The following is a 21344-nucleotide window of genomic DNA, read 5'->3' as shown; positions in this document are numbered from 1 at the left end:
TTTCCACTTAATTGTTCTTACAAAATTATTGTTTCCAGTCAAATTTAAACTGTTTTTGTTTATGGAAATGTTGTGTGCACATACCGTTTTTAGCAACAGTTTAAAGAAGCATGTCTGACTTCACATTCAGATGTGTAAAAGCCTTCCAGGCTTCTGTTCATCCATATGGTTTAAAACAGTTCCTCCCGGGCTACTATCATGATGATGTTTCTGTGCCTGCTCCCTAGTAAGTAGGTCACAGTTATTCAAGTGCCTTGCAGTCTGATCTTACAGCTATAGCTTAGTCGTGTGGAATCAAATAGTTCTTGAGTGGCATTGCCACTCTTCCTAGTTTTCAGTCTTTCAATTTCCCAGTTTGAGTGGGATTTTACATTCTCTGTTCAGAACAGAGGGTAGGAATCACGTGCCCCTCCAGGTGCTGCACTGAACTCCCAACATTGCTCATCATTGGCTCTGCTGGCTAGCGTGGAGGGGAGTGGCAGTCCAACTGGATGTCCACGCAGTCTAGAACCTTCTAAAAATTATTCCCACCTTAATTTTTTTTTATGGCTGGAATACTGTTGGGTAGTTACAAATGTATAGCCTAGAGCCATGATGGCGAACCCGTGGCACGCGGCACGGTTTCGCCAGGCACGGGGGGCGAGGGGGAAGGTGGAACGGGCACGTGCCCGTTCTGCCTCCTCCCTGCCATTTTCGGGCCTCCCGCTGTCTCTCTGAGACAGCAGGAAGCCAGAAAATGGCACCTGGGAGGAGACTCCTCCTCCCAGCCCTCTTCCCTCCCGGCTTGCCTTGGCTTGCCGGGAAAGGGCTCCGCAAAGCCCTTTCCCAGCTAGCGAAGGCTGAGGAGGCAGCTGGGACACATGCCCAGCCGCCTCCTCCTCCTCCCGGCTTGGGAGGAAGCCTCTGCCTGCTCCCAGGCCAGGAAAGAGCGCAGGGGCCACCTGGCATCGCGGCGATTGCTGCGGTGCCAAGGGGCCTCCCCCTCCTCCTGGCTTGGGAGGAAGCCTCGGCCTGCTCCCAGGCCGGGAAAGAGCGCGGGGGCCGCCTGGCATTCCAGCGATCGCTAAGGGGCCTCTTTCTCCTCCCAGCTTGGGAGGAAGCCTCGGCCTGCTGCCAGGCCGGGAAAGAGTGCGGGGGCTGCCTGGCATCACGGTGATTGTCCCAGCCGCCGCTGCCTCCTCCCGGCGAGCGAAGGAAGGGCGAGGGCCCTTTTGCCGGCCTCTGACGGCCCCAGGAGGGACCCTCAGGGGCTGGCAAACGCCGGGGGAGGAGCCAGAGGCTTCCTCCCTCTGAAAAGGGGGTAGAAGCCCTGCCCCTGGAGGGCGGAAGCCCCCGTCCCAGCACCCCCCCATCCTGGGGGTAGAAGCCCCGCCCCCGGCATGCGACCTCAAAAAGGTTCGCCATCACTGGCCTAGAGTTACACACTTGTGACTCTTTCATATTCACAGTCCTTAAGTAATCATAGTTTAGGAGCTACGTAGTGACCGTGAAAGTCCCCTATTCCCTGTTTACCAGGAAGCAGCCACTACGATTGACAAGGGAGTCCATTTCCCTGCTTGGGAAGCAGCTGGCTGATGGCTGTAATTCCTTTTCACGCAAGCAGTTTCCAACATGAGGGAGCATTGTGACAGGCATTGTGACTCCACTCCAGCCGGTCACAGCAGATCACTTATTTTTTGGGGGGGGGGGGGAGGACAATCAGCTGCATCCCAAGCAACAGACAATCATTCCCTGTCAGTTGCAATGGCTGCTTCCTGATAAGTGGGGATTGGAGAAGTTGGTATGAGATTCACTGCCTAGTATGGTAACTGTGATGTTTATACCTATGTAAATCCCCAACAAGATTCTGAACTTTTTTTTAATGTTGCAACTTTATTCAGTTAAGACCTATCTTTTTGTTTTTGCTTTTTTGTTTTACAAAAATATATTACAGCTTCATTCACTTAAGATCTATCCTGGCTACAGTGTGGCATTATATATAACTAGGCACGTTATTTAATGTTTATCAGTGCTGGAGATTTCGTTTGCATCTCTTCACTGGTTTTGGGGGGTTATAGTTGTTCCTAAATATTAAATTTAGATGCATCTATTCAGATCCAGGGAGAGTAATTCTATAAAGTTATATTTGTGAAAGGAAAAATAAACGATATCCACAAGATATGTATATATGCAGTTGCTTTATTTTTTATTTTTTTAATAAAAAATTATTCTAAAAACTGTAACACCAGGCTGTTTTAAAAAGAATTGCTTGTACCACCTTGTCCAATGCTAGTTTTCCCCTAAACACTGTCAGCAATACAGTGTCTCTATCAACTGGACCTGCGTACCTTGTCATACTGACAGATGGTTGACACTGCTATATGGCACACTGTTCAGTCTTCTGGCACTTCCAAGGCAACAAAAGGAAACCAGGTCAGTGAGAATGGATTTTGAATATATCAGGGCGGCTTTGGGTTAGAGATATGAAGAGCAGATGGGGCACTGGCTCTTTGTCCTTTATGTGCAAACAGAAGCCCATGCCTGATGGCCAAGTCTCCCTTTAAGATATTGTCCCCCAGCACAGCATTCTGCCCGTCCATTGGAGGAAGCGCTGAGGAAGCAAAGCAATTGCCAAGTACTCCATATTCTGATCAGTCAACTGTTCCATTGTAGGTCCTGTTAAGCTTGTTGAATGTGAAATCTAAGCTGTGTGTAGAAATCGGCTTGCGGTAAAGAGGATTTGAAGCCTAGAAAAGGAAAATCATATAAACAAAATGATACTCTATATGTTGAAACCTGCACTCATAACAAACTGCTAATAAAAGCCATTAAAATTACGCTCTAAAGACATACCATTTATCTTTCCAAAGAGTTATTTGGTTGGTCTCTGGCAACACTATCCTGTGCCATACCAGCCCGGCCAGCTCCCAGGGGTCAGGGAAGAACTTTTTCCCAGGATCTCTGAGAATCATACTTACATTGTACCTGTCATTCTTGGTCCCCCACACCTCCCCCCCACCAACCATTGGAAGGGAGGTAAGACTGGCCAGTAGCACAATACTCAAACAGTATGACTGACCATTTCTGATCACTTCTGAATTTGATTTTTTTCATAGTCAAAAAGCCCCCCCCCCCCAAGTTCTCAGGATAGAATATTTATGTATTTCTTATCTCAATATATTTCAAGCATCCATGGTTTAAAAATATTCAAAAATATATTTATTCCAAAAAGTAAACCTTGATTTTGCAATTTTACATAAGGGACACCATTTTATAGTGCGTCCTGGTTTTATGCAAGGATCAGTTCTGGACCCTCCTGTGTAAAAAAAAGCACGTATGCTTGAGCCCCATTACAAGTAATGAGGCTTCTGCTTGTGGCGGTGCACAGCAGCGATGACATGGGCGTGCAGACCATTTCTTCCAGCATATTCTGAAAGCAGCGTATATGATGCAGGTGCACTGTATTTTGCCACTGTACTGTATTTAATGGGATTTCAGCATCCATAATTTTTACTATCCACGGAGAGTTGTGGAACCAAACCCCAGTGGATAACAAGGGCCAATGTATTTACATATTGCAACTCTGAATATTTACACCTTTTCAGGCTCTTTCTTCCATTACCTTGTAAGCCATTCTTACCATTTCATATCTTGCTCGGGAACGCTCATTTTGGAATCTGGCAAATTCCCGCCTGTCATGAATAGTGACCAGCAGTTTCCAAATCGCCAATAGGATAATGCCCAGGAGCACGATGCTGCCTACCACAGCTAGTAAGATTATCATGGCATCAGGGGCTATACTACATTCTGATAAAGAGGAGAAACAGGGCATCAGTTATCAGCAGAGACCTACAAAACATTTAAAACCAAGAGGAAAACAGAACCAACAGTGCAAATTAATCCCTGAAGTTTGCACAACTAAATCTACAATAATGTGAAAAAATTAGAATTTTACAGATTCAAAATATAATTGTTACTGTGCTTGAAAACTATCCAACCCAGAGATGGGGAACAAGTGGTACTCAAGATGTTGGACTGCAATTTTCATCACCTCTCTAGGCTCAGTGCTTCTTAAGTCTTCTGATGGGAATCATCATTTTGTCCCCCCCCCCAAAGCTCCAGAGATTGGAACTGTATTTTTTTCCATTGGCTGCAATTTTTTTCTTTCCACAGATGCACAACTTTTGAGTAGCACTGATCTGGTTGATGGGAGCTGGAGTCCAACATTCCCCAGATACAATATAATTTGGGATAAAACCATTAACTATTAGTGGATTAATATGTCTCAGTCCAGCAAGGGTGTATACTTATCCATACACTGTTAGATGCATTGAGTTACACATAGAAATGAGTCTTATATTGTCAGTTCCAACAGCCATGGTTTGCATAAATGAAGCTCTTTTGGGAAGTGTTCAGGAAAGAGGAGGGGGTGAAGGGCTGGGTCTAGCTCCTCCACTTTCTAGCAGAAAAGTAGGATCATTAAGATTCTGGCTTTTTAAAAAAAACACCCATGTATATATGCAGCTTCTGCTGCTGGTGAACTGGGTTGGGAATTATGCTTATCACACCCCATTACATCTGAATTCCCACCCAACTAGGAATACTGGGGAAGAAGTGACTACTAACTGGACTGCTTTGTGTGACTTTTACTTTTAAATAGCCATTGAATCAAAAGCATAATGTGCATTGTTTCTAGAGTACCATCTGTTTTCTATTCATCTCACAGTAATTCCAGGGTGATAACTGCGTTGTGCTGGAAGTTACAGCAACATAGGAAGGACTGTTCCTTGGGCTGGAATTAGAAGGAAAGCTTTCCATGCTGTTCATTTGGCAATCTTACATACTTATTTCTCATAATGTGATTTTTTCTTTTAAGAACATGAAATCTTTTCAGGAGTAGAAATGGATCTTTTTGATCTTTGGTTTGATCGCCAACTGTACAGTCTACTTAGTGTAAGCATCAAGAAATGAATTTGCAGCTACAATAATTCTGTATTTTGAATTAACTAAATTCCTTTTCACTCTGGTCATAGTTATGTGTAAGCCTAACAGGCATATGGATTGGGTGTGGATTCTGGTGGAGTCTATAAATTCCAATTGTTTCACATTTTATAAATAATAATAAAACATTTTATGTTCTGGCAACAATGTGTGAAAACTGAGGAAAGGTCATCATGTTATCCCCTTCTGGTGATTTGCAGATGTCCCTTGTGCTGCTCAACAATCATTCACCTTTCTCTTCAAAAGCCTATGGATCATCCCTGTTGCTCTGAGCTAACATTTTTTAAAATCCCAGTGAGAGTTATCTAAATGCATAAAATTTCTCTCCGCCCCCAGCCAACTTAATAAAAGCTATAGGAATACATTCATTATAGTGAGACACACTTATTTAGGGATCATATCCAAAACAACTCTTTTTAAAGCTGAAACATCAAATAAGCTTTCTGTGGTGGTAAAGAAATGTTATAATAGACTTTGCCTTATTGATTCTCCTTGTCTCGTCTATATGGACTTGCAACAACAACAAAACAGAACAACCACCTGGTTCCTTGAGAACAGTGATATTGGTTTTTCCATTGATAAGTTCTGAATATGTGAACTTCATTACACAGTCCTTCACTGGGTAGGCACACAGCACTGAGTGTGGATCATCAGTTTCTAGAATAAAATTAAGAAAATTCAGTAGGCCTTTTTGCAGCATAAAGACATAAAAACTTTAGTAGATTTCAACATACTCTGAACAGTATTTCAAACTATCGTTAGACCACTCTTGAAAAAACCCTCCCTGGACCCCTTGGACATGAAAAATTATAGGCCTGTTTCTCATCTGCCATTTTTGAGCAAGATGATTGAGAGGGCAGTTGCTCTTCAGCTCCAAGTGATCTTGGATGAAGCTGATTTTCTTGATCCATTTCAAACGGGCTTCAGGACTGGGTATGTGGTGGAGACTGCCATGGTCGCTTTAACTGATGACCTTCGTCTCGACATCGACAGAGGGAGTGTGACCCTGTTGGTGTTGCTAGACCTCTCAGTGGCATTTGACACAGTAGACCACGACATCCTTCTGGAACGCCTGAGAGAGTTAGGAATCGGAGGTACTGCGCTGTAGTGGTTCTGTTCCTTCCTCTTGCACAGGTTCCAGAGGGTGATGTTCGGGGACAGTTGCTCTTCAAAAACAGAGCTTAACTGTGGTGTCCCTCAAGGCACCATCCTGTCCCCAATGCTATTTAACATCTATATGAAGCCGCTGGGAGAAATCATCCAAGGATATGGGGCTGGGTGTTATCAGTATGTTGATGACACCCAAATATATTTTTCCATGTCCCGGTCATCAGTGACAGTGACAGATGGCATCTCACCCCTCAACCAGTGTCTTCAGGTAGTAATGGATTGGATGAGGGAAAACAAGGTCAAGTTGAATCCAGATAAAACGGAGGTACTTACAGTAGGACCCCCCCAACCCAGGTATTGGGCTGCAATCTCCAGTCCTAGAGGGGCTCGTGCTCTCCTCGAAGTACTGTGTTCGTAGTCTGGGCATGCTTGTTGACCTGTCGCTTCAGATGAGGAATCAGGTGAATGCGACGGTCAAGAGTGCCTGTTATCAGCTTCAGCTGATACACCAGCTGCGCCCTTTCCTGGAACGGGGTGACCTCCAAACTGTAGTACATGTGCTGGTAACCGCAAGACTTGATTTTTGCAATGCGCTCTACATAAGGCTACCCTTGTGCCTAGTCCGGAAACTCCAGTTGGTACAGAATATGGTAGCCATGTTGGTCACAGGAACAGCAAGGAGTGACCATATAACACCAATATTGAAGTCACTCCACTAGCTGCCTATTAGTTTCCGGGCACAGTACAAGGTGTTGGTTATCACCTTTAAAGCCCTAAATGGCTTGGGCCCAACCTATCTAAGGGATCACCTGCTTCTATACAATCCGCCCCATACATTCAGGTCCTCTGGGAGGAATTTACTACAGCCCTTAAAGACCTCCCAGAGGACATTTTCTGCAGCCGCTCCCAACTTATGGAATGGCTTACTGGATGAGATCTGTCAAATTACCAATCTAAAGTCTTTAATAAAGCCATTAAGACGGATCTCTTCCAGCAGGCCTTCCCAGAATAAAATACTCAGCCACGAATAAGACTTCCCATCTATTGAACTCTGCCCATGGTCATTGGATTATACGGATTTTAGAATGTTAGTTTTTAATCTTATATTGTTTAATCTTGTTTTAAGGGGGGGCATTATGTATACAGATGCATTTTAACTTGTACGCCACTTTGATTGCCTGGCAAAAAGCAGGATAGAAATAAAAAATTTATTTATTTATTTAAACTATAATGGCTCCAGATAATTTGCTGCTCCATGTTTGTTTTGCTGGGCATTTGTTCAGTCTACTACAATATGTGTTTAAAATACTCATTATTTTGGCCTCAGACATGGAAGACTATGTTGGGATTCTTGTTCTTGCGGGACTCTGGCTCCCTTTCAGTATGGGAGGCTTCCTATGTTGGAACATATGGAGCAAATTATAGAACATTTCAAACATCTAAAATTACATTTTAAAAAATGTTAACACAGAATGGGTGGAAGAGTTGTCCAACCCTATTGCTTAACTTCATGCCGAATACTTTAGAAATTCACAGATAAATACAACTTCCAAGATTCACAGAATCATAGAACTGGAAGAGATCCCAAAGGCCATCAAGTTCAACCCCCCTGACATGCAGGAACTCACAAAGCACCACCAACAAATGGCAATCCAACCTCTGTTTAAAAACCTCCAAAGAAGGAGTCTCCACACTCTCTGAGGGGGTCCATTTCCACTGTCAAATAGCTCTTACTGTCAGGAAGTTCTTCCTAATGTTTAGCTGGAATCTATTTTCCTGTCATTTGAATGCACTACTCCATGTCATATTCTCATCCTTAACATGGCATCCCTTCAGAATTTTAAACATGTCTATCATGTCACACCTCTTAACCTTCTCTTCAAGCTAAACATATCCTGCTCCCTAAGTGAGTCCTCACTGGGCATGGTTTCCAGACCTTCCACCATTTTGGTCCCCCTCCTAGAATCATAGAATAATAGAGTTGGAAGAGACCACAAGGGCCATCCAGTCCAACCCCCTGCCATGCAGGAAATTTCAGTCAAAGTATCCCCAACAGATGGCCATCCAGCCTCTGTTTAAAGACCTCTAAGGAGGGAGATTCCACTACACTCTGAGGGAGTGTGTTCCACTGTCGAACAGCCCTTACTGTCAGGAAGTTCCTCCTAATGTTGAGGTGGAATCTCTGGACAAATCTCCTCTGGACAAACTCCAGCTTGTCCATATCCTTCTTGAATTGTGGTGTCCAGAAGTGGACACAGTATTCCAGGTGGGGCATGACCAAAACAGAATACATGGTACTATTACCTCCCTCAATCTAGATCCTATACTTCTAATGATGCAGCCTAGAATCGCATTGGCCTTTTTTTTTAGCTGTCGCATCACATTGTTGATTCATGTTCAACTTTTGGAGTGCAAATGAAAGGCTGGTATGTCTCTACTGAAAGAAGAATTATACAGTATGTCTGTGAAAAAAGGCCAAGCAAAACTAAAACTTGGAAACATTTCTTTGAAAGAGGAAGTTTCATTTCCTTCTACTGATCTGCACTGAGGAAGTAATTGTCTAGAAATAAGCTTAGTGTTGCCATTCATTTTAAGGAGTAGGAAAAACAGGATTAAATATTCAGCATTGAAAAGACTGCTGATATGTATTATAGAAATATGTGCAGTGACAGACACACTGACAGAGGTCAGCAGGCAGCAGCATAATGGTTTACAAAAGTGTTAAGAGAAATGTGAGAAACTGGAGATGAGCAAGTAGTTTAATATCCTCAGATTGGTTTCAGTTTTTCTCATCCAGGTTTGGATCCTTTAAAAAATCCTACTTAGCCCCTTGACAGAAAAAAAATCTGGTTTCTAATTCTAGCACTGACAAGATACTGCACAACCTTATTAGTATTCAAAATATGTATACAGTCACCTCTCCTTTTTCACTGGGGATCCGTTCCGGACCCACTCACAAAAATGGAGTTTCACATATATTCAAGCCCCAATGGCTTGAATATAGGTGTGGGTGTGTGAGGGTGCACAGGCATGTGCCACGGGCATGCACTGCATTTATTCTCCCTCCGTTTGTCCCTCATGCATAAGCGAGAGACGCGAGTCCAAAGACCGCAAAAATGGAGAGAGGACTGTATATCTTTTACTTTCCATTGCAAATAATGGTTATGGTTACCAAAAGAATCAGTAAAAAAATTCATAATACAGCCAGGCTATATTTAAATATCTGAAATATCAGTAAGCAGTGGCATAAAAAAATGTCTATCCGACTTAACCTACCACCCACATTTCTGTTGGCATATCTGAATGGACAGACAAGACTGATTGGGGGAAAGAAGTCCTTGGGGTAGTCTTCAGCAGGTTGCTTTCTGACTGTTCCTGTTTCTGTGTGTTTCTAAGAACCCAAGATTTTCCTTCTAGTCCATACCAGTTAAACATTTGATTTCTTGGCAGACATAAGTCTATCACTTCAATTAACTTTTGTCCCTCAGTGAACTCTTTTCCTTGTGTATGTACAATTTCAAACTAAATCACCAGCAATTAATAGGAATAAAAGGTATACAGATATTAGACTAAAAAAGAAATCGAGGGATATTTTCCCTGCCAAATATCTTAATTGGATAATACCATAGGCCACTAATTGTTACAATATCTTGAGATGTGAGTATTATTTTAAGGATGGATTGGGCAAAGATCCACTAGGTTCTGACAAACCTTGTAGGTTTTGCTGGTTGTTAAAGATTTCTTTCAAAGAATGCTGAAATAAATGGACTTTTGTAGTCTCCCCATGCTGCTGTAAGCCATACAATGCTCACATTTGCAACTGAAGGAAACTGGAGGAAATAATTATTTTTTCTTAGTACAGTGGACCCTTGTTATATGCTGGTGTTTGGTTCCAAGATCCCCCGTGTATAACAAAATCCGTGTATGCTCAAGTCCCATTAACTATAATGACATAGCAAAATGGTGTCCCTTATAAAAAATGGAACATCAAGCTAAATTTATACTTTTTTGGAACATTTTCAAACAGTGTATGCTTGAATCCGTGTATAAAAAATCCGTGTATAAGAAGGGCCGACTGTAACAACACTGAGCATTAGGAAAATGCAATTGGGTTCACAAATGAAGCTTTATTGTGGGATGAAAGGGAAGAAGATGCTTTGATCTCACATTACTCTTGTTGCATCACCCTGCTGGATCACTTCAGTGGCTGAGGCTCAAATGCATTTCCTCTAAACAATTTGCAATGGTTCATTTTAAACTTAATTGTAATATGTGTTTTTAAAGAACTACATCTCTTATTTAAAGTTACAATTGAAGATCTAGGAAAAACAAAACATAAATTACTGCCATGAGAAAGACACAAAGTATGATGGTGAGAATGTCAATGGACCGCATGCTTTGTGTATTCATTTTCCCCCCTCAACTTTCATCTCTGAACACTCCACAGCCAACAGTCTCATTCTGACTGCAACAATATGGCTGCAGAATGCTGACAAAGTGGAGATGTTATCAAAACCGCAATCCATCTACAGTGTTAGCATTCCAAAAATGTGCTGAATGGTTTTATCTCCAGAATTTGTTGGAAAGGTCATTTTCAAAAGCAAGGTTAATGTTGTAGGAGAAATGAGAAGAAAACTATGGGATGGAAATGTGAAGGAGATGATGGTTTTATTATTTATTTACTAAAGTATATTCTGCCATGCATCATTAGTTTTAAGCATTCTTCTAGTGGGCTGTATAAGGACAAGCCACCTCCATGAGAATGCAAAGGTTCATCTAGAAGAAAAACAATCATATACTTAACCATTGTTTGTAATGTATGTTGTGCCACAGACAAATAAAATTAATATATACTTCATAAGAAAACAGAAACACTATGGAGGTTTGGGGCTCCAGACCTAGATGAGCCTATTTTGGAGAACTTCCAAATCAAGTGGGACTTGGATCCATGCAAACATGCACAGGATTGCTCTGTAAACATTCTTTTATGGTGCCATACATAGATATCATGCAAAATTGAATCCCTCACTTGTGCTGTATAATTAAACTTCCTGTTTGTTTCTTTGACTATGTCACATATCATTTCATATGGCTGCTGATTCTTTGCCCTTTCCCTGTAACTATCAGGAAACTAGATTCTGTGTTTTGTCTAAAATGTGCCCACAGAAGCTATAGAATCTGTCTCCATAGCAGATCTGCCAAGGAGCCAAGGTTTCAACTGAACACTAGGCATACAGGCAAATCACTTCCCAAACATAGTTCTTGCACAATTTGTAACTGTTCTTTTTGCCCAAGAAGAGCCTTGCATGCAATTCAGCACAATATTTGACTAAGTTATCTCTGCAGAGCTTAAACATGTGAGTTTGGAAAGAAGTTTCAATTGAAAACTGCATTTTAGGGTTATCTGTATGTATGTAGTTATCTGAAATTAGCTTTTTGTGGATGGTAGACATCTGTATTTAAGAAGTCAGAAATGTTGCAAGTGGCAGTTTCCAGTCTGAATCACTGTTAAAGTATGCTGCCACAAAACCTACATTGGTATTTTTAATACAGTACCACTGTTGAAAAAAGCTGGATTTTTTTTCTGAAGAAAAGAAAGGAGAGCTGATAGCAGAGTAGCACATGTAAATAGCAAAAAGAAATGTCAAATACAAAAAATATCAACAAGTTGATCACAGACATGAGATGAGGTTGTGTTGCATTATTTGGACTGATACTCCTAGATTGATGGGGAGGGCAATGTGAGCCAAAGCAGCAGATGCCACAAATATGGCTGAACAATCAACAGCTGGGATAGCTTCCTCTATACACACACGCAGGGTGAGAGGGAGGAAGACATGGAATGTGGCAATATGTTTAACACGACTGAGTTGCATTAGAGGAGATATCATAGCTTAGAGGCTAAAGTACTTAGAAGCACAATATTAGAATGGACACAAAGGTCACCCAGGCCAACTGTATAAAGCAGGACCATCCATACTGCAGCTGCACGTAGTTATATCCAACAAAAACAAACCTACACAATCCAAGGACTGGTGATTATGTGCCTGAATACAAGATGTCATATACTAAGTCAGGTCACTGTCTGTGCAGCACAGAATCTCTCCAGAGAATCTCTTTGCTTTGTCACCTAATATTCATAACCCGGAAAGACTAGCATTTAAAAGCTAACAAAGTATCTTATAAACTTCACACTGAGAATGAGCACAATTTAACAAAAGATTGAGCTGGTACTGACAGGAAGGAAGTGTGGAGAAGAATGTGTTTTTAAGAATGTTTTAAGTTGGTAAGGATGAAGGTTAGAATAAGAGAGAAGGAATAGAGGAGAAGGAAGGAGAAGGCAAAGAAGGATTGTTATTCTCCATATGGAAGATGGTTGTGTAGTGAGAATTGGAGGGATGAGGAAAAAGAATAAAAAGAACAACAAAAGGAATATTCAAGAATGGGAATTATAAGAAATTGGAAAGGAAGTAGTAAATATGAATGAATGTATGGGAGTGGATGTATTGGTTTAAAATATGATAGAATATCTGTATCCGAATGTAAATATGTGTGTTTGTATTTATGTTTCTGTTCTGTAAGATGTGTGCTGTTGTACATGCATAAATGTTTAATAAAAATATTTAAAGACCAGAACACTGGAAAGAGAAGGGAGTAAACAGCTCAAAATGATTCATGCATATGAGCTGAGGGATGTGGGAAGTTCATCAGACATTCTCATAAATTCTTATTTATCTGAGTTGAAGCCAGTGGGTCCTTTGCTTACACCCCTGGATAATATTCTAGCATGGAATGATGAATCTTCTCTGCATAAAGGGCTGTTACGGGAAAAATCATTCAGGCTGCTAGCAAGTGTACTCCAAGTCGCACATGCACAGAATCACTCCTTTTTCTGACACTTATTTCAGTCTTCTCAGCTCTCTTTCTGTCTTCTGCATTTATATCTTCCCCTCTCTTCCTGTGACCCCTTCCTTACTACTCCCCCTCTCTCCAGTGGTCGTCCATACCTGCCATCTTCCTTCAACCAAGCTGCTTGCCCTGCACAGATCTTTAGCTTTATGTAGATCATCCCAGTATATGGCTGATAGGAAGAAGTAGCAATTAATTGGCTCCTTCCTTAAATCATCATTTGGAATCTGCTTCAATTGATCTCACCGTCTAGTAAAAAACAAGGTAAATTTGCAGGCCTCACATCTGCCTGTGCCAGTTGTGTTGGTTTTGTGGCATCCTATCCCTTTTCAACTTCCTTTCTTATAAGGTTATTTTATTTCTTTCATTCCTGTAATCCTTTTTGCTGTGTGTTGTTGCACTTGTTTTGTTTTCTGTTAGTCCTATTTTATAGTGACCTGACCAGGATCTTGTGTTAGAATACCAATAATCCTCTATCTGTGCCAGAAAGACTGGATACAATACATCCAAAAAATGTCTACATTTTAAAGAAGCATTTTGAGTTCCCCTTTATAGTAAGCAAGATGTTTTTATAACTGGGTCTTAAACATGTAGTGATGATTAGCAATATTTGCTTGAGCTGTAGGCTCTGCCTTGAAAGTACTTACTGAGAACATCCACCCGTGTAATGATCTCATCCCTGCAGTGTTTTTGACAGGTTTGGTTGTCGGCCAGTCTTCCTGAGTTAAACAGCACACACTCAATGCAATCCCTTTGAAAGAGGAACCAGAAGAGAGCAATCAGTGTAGCTTCCAATCTCGCTTGCATTTCAAACATGAGGACCAGGCTCCTTCCTCTTCAGAATTAAACTTTTTTCTTCTGTAGCAATTACAAAGCAATGTGGATCATTTTGACAAATAAACCATTACTTCCCCACCAATATGTAAGGAGAAGCTCTTCTAGCTCAATAAAGTGTGTCACTCTTAGGGAATCTATTTCACAAACTCGATTAATTTCCTCTTCGGCTAAGCAACTAGGATGTGGAGACAGGCCATAGCTCAGTTGCCAAAATTATATTCAGCATCAGCCCTTCTTTAATTTTAGCATTAACTGTAAAACAGCAATGGCACCTCATACAAAAGCAAGTATACTGCTTCTAGGATCCAGTGCCTTTTCCAGTTTCATAAGCAACATATTAATTATCAGTGGCTAGTGACATTCATGCTGTCCATGTATCTGGCACCTTTGGGTTAAAGATTAATAATGCATTGGCTTACAGCCTTCTTAACAGGAACTTTGAGGTCAACATAATTTAAAACTATCCTCAGAGAAGGCTCTTTGGTTGTTTTCTTCCTAAGTCTGCTTGAAGTAACTCATTTGGACTATTAGATGTTGTAGTGAAAGTTATCTGAGCTTGAGCCTCTCTTTAGGCATCCTTATAAAAGGGTGAAGAGTAAGAGAAATTACTTTATAGATAATTGCTGGGAGTCCCACATGTTGCAGAATATCTGCTCTTTAATCTTTGGAAATTAATATAAACAGAGCAGAGAATTAAGGTACAGCTGCTCAAGACTGAATCAAACTGGTATGACTAACAATGATAGTGCAAGTTCCTTATGCTAATTTTGCATTAAAATAATGATTCTTTAATATTTTTCAAAGTACAATAGAGAAAATATAATTACCACACCACACATTACAGTCCCATCAATTTCCTGTTTTTCTGTCAGTTACACTAGGGGTGAGTAGGGAAGGGCTTAAAAGTCTTAAAGGCCTGAAACAATGTGATTACAAAATAAATAAATAAATAAATAAATATATGCAAGCTGTGTAGATACTGGATTACAAGTGTAGCCTTGGAAAAAGACTGTTTGAGCCCAAGAGTGTTGACTTCTGACAAGTGAATCTGCTAAGCCTCTTAAGCACAGATCCTTCCCAGTTCTATTGCCAGAGAGTCTTTAGCCAGCAAAACCATGAGCTTGAGACTTAATACATGCAAAGCCTATGTGGTATGTTCTTCTCTACAATAAGCTGTGACACACCATTCCTGCATCTTCATGTATGGTGATGGGTAGACACTAGCATGCCTCAAGTACCCCAAATGAGATGCTGTCATCAACTTGCCATTTCAAAGCACTGCGCTTTACCTTGTTGGCACAATACCTTTTTGTGCTGCAGACGCCGGGGCAGGTGGGACATTTCTCACAAGTCTCCCCAAAGGCACCAGGTTCTGTGCACTGACATTTCCCACAGATGCAATTGCCTCTGCCACTGCACATTTGGCCATCATTGGAAAGACATCTGTCTGTTTCTGTTGAGCAGTTACAGTTGTCCCCGACAAAACCACGGTGGCACTTGCATTCGCCACAGTGGCATTCTCCATGACCTAAAGACAGTTTAAACAAAAACAACTTCTCATTTGCACTGACAATGAATTTAAGGGTCCATAAGGCAGCTCCAATTTTTTTTTTAAAAAAATGAAACTGAATCCAGACAAGACAGAAATGTTTTACTATTAAGGGTTCTAATCTAGGGCTGGAGGTGTGTTCTGTTACACTCTTTCTGAAGGACTATGTGCGCAGCTTGGGAGTGCTCCTGGGTCCATCTCTCCAAATGTCTGCCTAGATAGATGCAACACTCAGGAGTGTTTATTATCAGTTCCAGGCTGTACCCTTTCCGAATACTGGAAGACCTAAAGATGGTAGTGCACAAGCTGGTAACCTGAAGACTGGACTTTTGTAATGTGTTTTACATTGGGCTACATTGGCTTTGGAGAGGAGGGCATCTCCAGCCAAAAGGCAGTGTTTGGGAGAGATTTTGATCATTGTGCAAACTCAGTAGAGAATTCCAACCTCCACAATTATAAGAAAGGAACTTAAAATGGAATAAATTGAAATTACACCATGTAAGTCATGAAAAGGATGCCATCTGGATCTTTATTCAAGTGACGTTCTGACATGGCCATAAACTTTTTACTGTAGCTTTGGACACATCATAAGCAACTACTCTAGATACTGCATGATGTGCATGATGTACCCCTTCACAAGACTATCACAAAAGTGAACAAAACAAAGGCTGTAAATACATTGTAAGTTAGAAGAGCAACATTACACTAGAGGATAAATAAAGCAGGGCCAAAAATGAATAAGACAAAACTGAGAGTGAAAGGCTAAATCCTTCCCAGTTCCCAGTACCTAAAGAGAAAAAAATAATATTAATTTATTTCTCAGAGGCTGCACACAAGGTGGAAAACCTGTCTTGTCAGTATTGCTTCAGACTACACACCGGGGCTCACTTTACTGTCCAATCACAAAAATGAAAGCATTGCTTCACACAGAAAACTTAACAACTTTTGCACTGTATAATGATATTTGGTTTTGGTATGGAGGTGCTGTAGCCTATATTTCAGAGGAAGGAACTAGGAAAACCACCTCTGTTAAATTCATGAGTCACATGAATTAAAATTAAAAGTAAGTCAACAGGTGGCTTGAAGGCCAATACACACACACATGGAGTCACGCTTAGTCACATGAGTCCCCCACCTGTAACCTGACCTAAGCCCAGACCTGGGATTGCTTGTAAATAACAGATCCATTTGGGGAAACTATCAGTCATCAGACACTCATAAAATAATAATCAAAGAAGGAATCTACAGTCCTACAGAAGGATCCTATGCAACACATCTTAGCGAATTTTCAAAGAGAGAAGAGTTAGTCTGTTTTAGTATGAAAAGGAAAGTGGAAGAGGGAGGAAAAATCTAGTGCCACCTTTAACTGGTAAAGCTGATGATAAAATAAATCAGCTTTTTTTTTATTTTGACTTAACGTGACATACAAAATATATAGAAAATAAATCTAAAGGGACCACTAGATTCTATCTTAACCAAGTAGTTTTTAATGGTATATACTAATTTAGGTGAACTGTTGTTTGATTTCAGTTGAGAATTTATCACTTTTAAAAAAATTACACTATAAGTTGACCAATTCTAAAAGCAGAAATTTATACATTTTCAAAACAAGTAAATAAACAGTCATAATAGGGATGCCATCAGTAGTGACAGAGAAAATGGGGCAACAATTGTTTCCAAAAGTGCAATACTGTACAATACATACCAAAATAATAAATGAGCCCTGATGAGTTTAACAGGCATTATTCCAAGAGAGGTGGGTACAAGCTTGTACCCTAAAAGAATGAACAGTAAGGCACTTCTCTTGCCACCATGAGAAGCTTTATCACATTACATATATGTAGGAAGGTGGCCTTCAAACTTGGCTCACCTAACAAAAAGTGTTTGCAAAATATTTTGTTTACCAGCTTTCCCTTCACTTACGTATCTGACAGTTACCCTGCTTTAGTCTCACCATAATTCTGAGAGATGGTCAACTGTCCAAGATGACCCAGCAAACATTATAGCTGAACAAAGAAAGGTCTCCTTGCTTTAAGCCTAGATCTACTGTATCCTGTTTTTGATTAAATCTCCTTGGTAAAAGATAATTTGCACTAATGTTGCTAGATAGATGTCAAAAGTCCACCCCTTAAATTCTGAAAAGAAAGTGATTTGGGGGCTGCAGTCACAAAACATAACTTCCAAGCTTTGGAAGGACAAATCTTTAAAATGGGTGGCATATCATATATGAACCCCATCTGACAAGCTTACACTTATTCCTAGTTTTTAATGGTTTCAAATGGAGCAAAAGTTCAGACAGTTTGTTTGTCTCTTGATTATTTCCTGATGCAATCGAAGAAATGTGTTCCAAGTAAAAATAGAGCTGGTCTCCCCTTTTTAATCTGATTTCAAATCACAAATAATAATATTAAATGTTTTTATCTTCAGTTCTCTTCCTTGTTTTGAAATAACAGATTTTGCCTTGAGCCAACAACATCAGACACACAAAAAAAGCTATTACAAGCCCGACAGCATTGTTATTGGCAATTGTTTGCAACAACAACTTGCCCCTAGAAGACTTATTTCTTCAGTACTTATGATATGAAGCATAAAGAAGAGGACAGTTTGTCAGACAGGAGACTTGGAAATAAGGGCTCCTTCAAAGATTAGGCAAGCTATTTTGGGTTCCTGTGCATTTTTGCAGAGTAGAGATTGTCAGATCCCTTCCTTAGCCCATGTGGGAGTGAGAAGAATTAATCTGTGTTCACTTCTGATCAGTGAGCTTCCATCTAAACTTAAAGAGATCCTGACTGACCCCAAACAAAAAGTTTTAAAGGCAACACATTATTTTTTTGCTTCCACCCCTGCATCCCTACAATCTTTGTTACAGGATATTCTTATGTCATTTATCCTTTTTACAAACTGTGTGAGGTAGATAATGTGCACTCTTCTAGACTCACCCCTGCTTTTACTGTGCATTTCTACTGCCAGCTATAAGGTAAGCTGGAGCCCTCAGATTCCACACAGATGCCAAGCTGTTTTTATTTACTGTGTGGCCTTGATTCAAAAATTTCTTGTTTGTGATAATCTCAGCCCCTCTAGTCAGGGAGACAGAAAAAAAGGGATGCCAGAAACTGAGAAGGAAGAAGTGGCAGAAGAAGAGAGAGAAAAAGAAGAAGAAGAAAAGACTGGAAGGCTATATAAAGGTTCTGTGTAACTAACATGAAATGGAAGGAGTAAGTATACGTCTTGTGCCATCTCAATCAAAAGAAAAGTGCCAATACATTTTGTGCAAATTATTTCAGATGGGTTTATACCTTTATTGTTTTAGCCACACACTGTTGCAACTTCACTTTCAAACATGGCTGCTTGCAATGAATACAAGCTGCTCACCTAGGGCCACACAGGGGCTTCCTGGAGGCATATGGCTGGCTACTGTAGGAAACAAAATGGTAAACTGGATAGACCATGTAGAGCTCATACAGCATGGCGCTGTATTCACACACCCCTTTGAATGTTTCACATTTTGTTGTGCTTTAATCTAGAACTGAAATATGGTGACATGCTTGAATAAACTCTGGGGCAACACCTCCCTACAGAAGACACATAAGAAGTTGACTCCACCTGTGTACAATTCTAGTGCCATGTGGTATCAGGTTAAAGACACCTGTTCCTGGAAGGTCCCAGAGTGTACTGAAGAGCTTATCTAAACAGCATAATGGAGACCAAGGAACTAGCAAAACAATTCTTGGATCAAGTTGTGCAGGGGGAAAAAACAATTACTGAATTATGAACCACCCTAGACCACCATTAAATCCATTGTTATAAAATGAAAAGAACATGGCTCAACCATGACACTTCTTAGGAAAGGCCACCCACCAAACTATAATTGTGTAAGGAAGGCATTAGTCAGAGAAGCAACCAACAGACCAATGGAAACTCTGAAGGAGCTAATAAAAAATGCTGCAGCTGACATGAGAAAAATTTCATGGAACAACTTTCACCAGGATGCCAGTGTGCAAGAGTGGCAAGAAGAAAGCCATTGATGAAGCAAACACATTTCGGATTTACAAAAAGGCATGTGGGAGACACAGCAAATGTGCAAAAAGGCTCTCCAAAACTGAACTTTTTAGCCTTGCCACAAAACTTTGTGTGTGGTACAAAGCTAACCATGCTCACTGTCCTGAGAACAGCATCCCCATAACTGAACATGGCAACAGCAGCACTGTATTATGGGGGTGCTTTTCCTCAGCAGGGACTGGTCAGGATTGTGACAGCAAGATGGATAGAGCTATATATAGGACAATTATGGAGGGAGACCTGTTTGCAAGGATTCTGGAAATGTGGTAGAGGGTCACCTAGCAAGACAATGACTCTAAACACACAGCCAAAGTAACACTGATGTGGATTAAAAAGAAGCTGAGTGTCTTAGAATGTGCCTGCCAAAGGCATCCAGGCCTTAATCCATTTTAGAAACTATGGCAAGGCTTGACCAACACTTGTTATTCATAAAACCTGTCAGAGCTCAGGCAACATTGCCATGAAGAATTGCAGGATCCAGATGCACAAGTATGATGACACAGACCTATCCAAGAAAACTCGCAGTTGCAATTGCTGTCAAAGGTTCTTCCACCAACTATTGACTTGGTGTGTGAGAATGAATTCTTATGCAACAAACAAATCCCCAATTGTTTTTGTTTACTAAACTTTTGTGACACAGTAAAAATATTTTGCAGCTTCACAAAGTTGAAGCAGTAAAAGACCAATTAAATTCAATGTCAGTTTAAACCAATTCCCAGTTGGAACACAACAAAATGTGGAAATGTGAATACATCTACAAGGAATTGTATGTCAATGTCCATCTTCCCTCATTCACAGATCCAGTACATGGGCAAGGGATGGCGAGTAGCCACTGGCACCCTTGCTGACTATCAGGTCATCAAGTACCCATAGTAAATTTCACTCTTTGCAGGGCAGGCCTGTTCAATAGCAAGATATCCAATTGATCGATCAAGGAAACTATAATGAACTTGTACTGAAGGCTCGTAGGGCATGGAAAGAATGACTAAGGGCAAAGCCAATAGAAACATCTTGTCAGATATAATACGACATATCTTTTTCCCTAATTAAAAAAAAGGTCCTCTTTGCCCACTGATTACCAGTGTTGAGATAAGAAACTCTGGAGGCAGGGGAGGGGCTTCGAGTGTTTATTAATTATTAATGATATCATAGAGGCAGGCCAGTTAGTGTCTGTGCCACAAAACAGCATTCTAATTGGTACTACCACCAGGAGCTGGAGCATCTTATGCAATTTGTTGCATAAGAACATAAATGCAAAAGCCAGCATCCTGTGAGTGATATATGCAACTGTAAGTACGCCATATACCTGTCCTTTTCTAGTTGTTGTGGAAGCTGATACTCTTCCACTCAGCAATGACCACAGCCCACTACAGCTTCTTATTCACCACCATCCAGGACTCATGATTTATCTGCAATAGACCCCCCCCCCCCGGCAGCCATTGAATTACCAGTGGAGAGTGTAGGGGATCAGAAAGTCATCCAGCTATGCCTCATAGCCAAACACAGACCACTGAGACCCCAGCAGATCTCAGTGGAAGATGTCATCAGTCTGTGTCTGGGATAGTGTCAGCCACTTCTCCATTTCCCTTCCACACTGCTCGGAGTGGTGAATAGGGAGCCATTGTAGAGTTCCACCTACAGGACTCTTGTGTCACACTAGGCCATGTATGAATTCAGCCAGAGTATAACCTAATTGCTATTGGTTGTCCCAAAAAGAGTAATCCCCACTTCTCCAAACAGAAGTGCTTCTTCATGGGAAAGCGTGCAGCAAGTCAGACACATCTATGTATTTTTGCATATCAAGCCTCTGAAAGGACCTTTAAAAAAAAAATCCCAGAAGGGCATCTTGCAAAAAAGATAAAATGTACAGTGAAAGTTGGCTCTTTCTAAGAGGTAAGTT

At 40.9% G+C, this 21344-nt stretch overlaps 1 protein-coding gene across 4 annotated transcripts in view; it reads right to left on the bottom strand.

Annotated features, from left to right (window-relative positions):
• Positions 1-2162: 2162 nt before the first annotated feature.
• The window catches only part of ITGB5 (integrin subunit beta 5), a 111928-nt gene continuing 92746 nt past the window's right edge, over positions 2163-21344 (bottom strand). For 3 of the 4 annotated variants that reach the window (XM_042453321.1, XM_042453338.1, XM_042453347.1), the window contains 5 exons: positions 15142-15364; positions 13647-13750; positions 5521-5637; positions 3620-3786; positions 2163-2726 (listed from right to left, as the gene is read on the bottom strand). In XM_042453321.1, the coding sequence (XP_042309255.1) occupies positions 2631-2726; positions 3620-3786; positions 5521-5637; positions 13647-13750; positions 15142-15364 (707 nt within the window). In that variant the 3' untranslated portion in view covers positions 2163-2630. The remainder of the gene's footprint in view (positions 2727-3619; positions 3787-5520; positions 5638-13646; positions 13751-15141; positions 15365-21344) is intronic. The other variant, XM_042453330.1, reaches the window with a different exon arrangement.

This window comes from Sceloporus undulatus, chromosome 1 (genome assembly GCF_019175285.1).
Source record: "Sceloporus undulatus isolate JIND9_A2432 ecotype Alabama chromosome 1, SceUnd_v1.1, whole genome shotgun sequence".
Classification (NCBI taxonomy): Eukaryota; Metazoa; Chordata; class Lepidosauria; order Squamata; family Phrynosomatidae; genus Sceloporus; species Sceloporus undulatus.
Note: the sequence above shows the minus strand (reverse complement) of the source record. Positions and strands in the feature narration are given on the sequence as shown.